At 46.0% G+C, this 3730-nt stretch overlaps 1 protein-coding gene across 1 annotated transcript in view; it reads left to right on the top strand.

Annotated features, from left to right (window-relative positions):
* The first annotated feature begins 1642 nt into the window (after positions 1 to 1642).
* The window catches only part of LOC105898344 (nuclear receptor-interacting protein 2), a 20426-nt gene continuing 18338 nt past the window's right edge, over positions 1643 to 3730 (top strand). The window contains exon 1 of the mRNA XM_031583349.2: positions 1643 to 2101. Coding sequence (XP_031439209.2) covers positions 1697 to 2101 — 405 coding nt within the window. The 5' untranslated portion in view covers positions 1643 to 1696. The remainder of the gene's footprint in view (positions 2102 to 3730) is intronic.

Below are 3730 nucleotides of genomic sequence, written 5' to 3'. Positions count from 1 at the left end.
CTCTCCCATCACACACACAGCAGCACACACACTGTATGAGTACTCTGTCCCCCTGGCCAGCTCTGACCTGCACAGCAAACCTAATTGAATGAGAGGGACTTCATTTGAACCTTATAAAGCCTCTCCTCCATCCTGCTCTGTCTGCCATGGGCCACTGCACGTAGCGCCACACAAACTCATTACAGCCACTGTTTGGGTTGGCAAAGCAACATGCCCCCAAGCGGCCTCTGGGGCCAGGGTAGAAAGACGCAGTCTTCATTTCATTGCGCATATGTTGTCACGGGAACCAGGGCCCGCTTGCGAAAGCGTGTCCTTTGAAACTACTTTAACTTATAAACAACCTTAATAATATAACACAACTTCAGTGCCATTCTGTTTACATAAACTATCTTAGAGGCTTTGTCTGGGCTGAGAAAGAAAAGTTTGTCTGGGAGAAGTGTGCTGTGTCTTTGGACTGGGAAGGAAACATTAGCTTGAGAGAGTGTGACATTGGATAAACATGGAAGTGAGGGACTAGTAATTCAATCTGATGTTTGAAGGGACAAGGCTTTCTGCTGAAACACTAGTCTGATAAAAAAAACGCTGCGAGACCTTTACAAAGAGTGTGTGTGTGTGTGTGTGTGTGTGTGTGTGTGTGTGTGTGTGTGTGTGTGTCTGTGTGTGTGTGTGTGTGTGTGTGTGTGTGTGTGTGTGTGTGTGTGTGTGTGCGCGCGGCTCTGTTTATGTCATGCATTATTCACAGTGAGCCCCTTGAATGATGAGAACAGGAGTGTGTGTCTCCACGGCTCACCTGTGTGTCCTGTCATCTCCTCCTACTCTGTCTGCACTCTCTACACTTACACTTACAAGGGCTCTCTTGCTGACTGGGGTTCTGTGACATCACTTCCAGTTCATGTCTGTCAACAATAATTGTAATGATACTGAACTGTAAAAACTATAGTTTTCAGTGTCGCTTTAGCTTATAAGAATGGCAACGCCCACACCACACGTTATAAGTAAAAATGATATGAAGAACAATATCGTAGGACATCACTGTCAGGGCGATTGTGTGAACGACTGACAGCCAATCAGAATGGACTGAGTGTATTACACATTAAAACATGAATGATAATTCTGAGAAGCTTACCTTATCGCTGGTCAGTGTGGATGCTCATATCGTCATAGTTACAGTTGTCATTATAGTTCTCTTTGGCAATGTGGATGGCTAGAATGCAAACTTGACAAGAGGGTATGATTTAATAGTTTTCTAAGGTGACAGCATATAGTGCACCATATCTTATACATGATCACTTCCTTTTTTAACTACATATTAGGGGAGTTGCTGCAAATGGCTGACCATAACAACAGGCTCCAATGATGACATTTACATGGCATAGCATCACTTCCTTGTTCCTCTTCCTGTTTGACTTTGAGTGACAGGTTTACTGCTGAGTGACGGACCCCAAATGATTTGACTTCAGGTGCATTCTATAATGAGTTCAGTTGATGACAGCATGTTGTGTGACATCACTTCCTTTATCAGTTCTTTGTGATATCATATTATTAGTTTCTTAAATCAGTTATTGTTCCACAACAGGTTTCCATGTTGACAGATAGGTGGCCTAGGATTGACCTCCTGTGTATGACATGACATTACATCCTGTTCCTGTTTCCGCCCCCTCTGCAGCAACCCCACAGCATCGTGCAGCGGCGCCTGATGGAGGGCAACATCCGTCTCCGTGGCGACGCCCTGGACCCCTTGGGCCGCATGCGCTCGCCCCTCGCTGACAGCAAGGAGGCGGGCGGCGGGAGCGTCTCCACGGAGACGGAGGAGAAGAGCGAGAGCACGGCGGACGACTCCACCGAGGAGCGCGAGTCGCCCGAGGAGAGCGAGAAGAGCCTGAGGTCCGAGGAAGAGGAGGAGGAAGGGGAGGAGGAAGAAGAGGAAGAGGAGGAGGAGGAGGAGGAGGATGGAGAGACAAGAAGAGGAAAGGCAGAGATGCAGCAGACCGGGCCGGGTCAGAATGGAGGAAGTGAGAAAATGGAGGAGAGGAAGAAGAAAGTGGAGACGGAGGGAAGGGAGACATCGTCCTCTTTGGCTGCTCTGGTGGTCCAGTGCAAGGTAAGGAGTGTGCTGCATGTCTCCACATGTCTCCACGTGCCTTTGTTCTGCATCAGCTTTCACGCCACATGGCCACCAATGGCAGGACATTTGAGTCCACTGTAGTCGTGCTGTGTAGCTGAGAAAGTGAATGAAAGTGAATGAAAGATTGAGAGGGAGACGGTGATATGGTGGTTTCAAACAACATCTTCCACAGAGAGTCCATCATTTGTAACGAAGGCTGACCAAACAAGAGTCCAGTCTGGTAGCACATCAGATGTTAAAAGATTCACATTTTATTTGGAGACCTTAAAAAGACCTTTTAAAAGTTGATTAAAGAACTCTGACTTGACATGTATCAGATACACATCCATCTTAAAAAACAGCAACCAAGTTAATCCCTTAAAGGAGAGCAGTTCCCTAAATCCCTCAAATGTCTGAGAGGGAAAGAGAGAGAGCGAGAGAGAGAAAGAGAGAGAAAGAGAGAGAAAGAAAGAAAGAAAGAAAGAAAGAGAGATGGACAGATCCATTCCTCATGCACAAGCCCTGAATAGACTTTAAGCTTTCAGCTTTGAGAGCTTTTCCCATTCACGTTCTGGACAGCTTTCAGAGAGCCTGTATGCGTGGCGAAAGCCCCATTAACTCATTCAGGGCTTTATCTAGAGGCTCTGCATCTTAATATTCAATAGAATTAAACACATAAGGTCCATCCCCTCTACCCTTTAAAAAGAGGAGATTAATCTTCCACATACAAATACACACACACACACACACACACACACACACACACACACACACACACACACACTCACACACACACACACACACACGTGCGCATATTCACAATCAAAGATGGCCACGTGTGATAAACTCTGATAAAGATGTTAGCTTGAGAGCTTGCGTCTCTTCACTATGACTCAGATCTACAAATACATAAAGAAACACACCCACACACACACACCCACACACACACCCACACACACACACACACACATACACTGACTGAGTCCTCTGGATGGTAAAAAACGTCTCTATTGAATGTGAGTACATTTCCTTGAGGTCCCAGAGGATGGGAGAGGGGAGGAGGGCATGAAGGTCACACTGACCTCTGGGAGACCTGAACAGCAGGGCCAATCAGCAAGCAGAATAATTTAATTGGGTGCAAAACACCCTTTTGGATGCTCTCCTGGAGGTCTGAACACACACACAGACACAGACACACACACACACACACACACACACACACATAGAATTAAACACATACGGTCCGTCCCCTCTACCCTTTAAAAAGAGGAGATTAATCTTCTCAGCCTTTTTTAAACACTGAAGAGTCACTCGTCCCCAACTCCACACACACACACACACACACGCACGCACACACACACACACACACACACACACACACACACACACACACACACACACACACACACACACACACACACAGTTTGATTCAAATGTGCTTTAGTGCTTTATTGGCATGACAAATTATCCATTGTGTTGCCAAAGCATTGACAAGAACAGTAGAACATGAAGAAGAAGGGCACTCCATAAGTACACTAACACAATACTGTCACACATAAGTACACTTATACCAATACTGTCACTAACACATGAGGCTACATGTGAGATGAACTGTCTCATTTCTGT

This window comes from Clupea harengus, chromosome 16 (assembly GCF_900700415.2).
Source record: "Clupea harengus chromosome 16, Ch_v2.0.2, whole genome shotgun sequence".
NCBI lineage: Eukaryota > Metazoa > Chordata > Actinopteri > Clupeiformes > Clupeidae > Clupea > Clupea harengus.
Note: the sequence above shows the minus strand (reverse complement) of the source record. Positions and strands in the feature narration are given on the sequence as shown.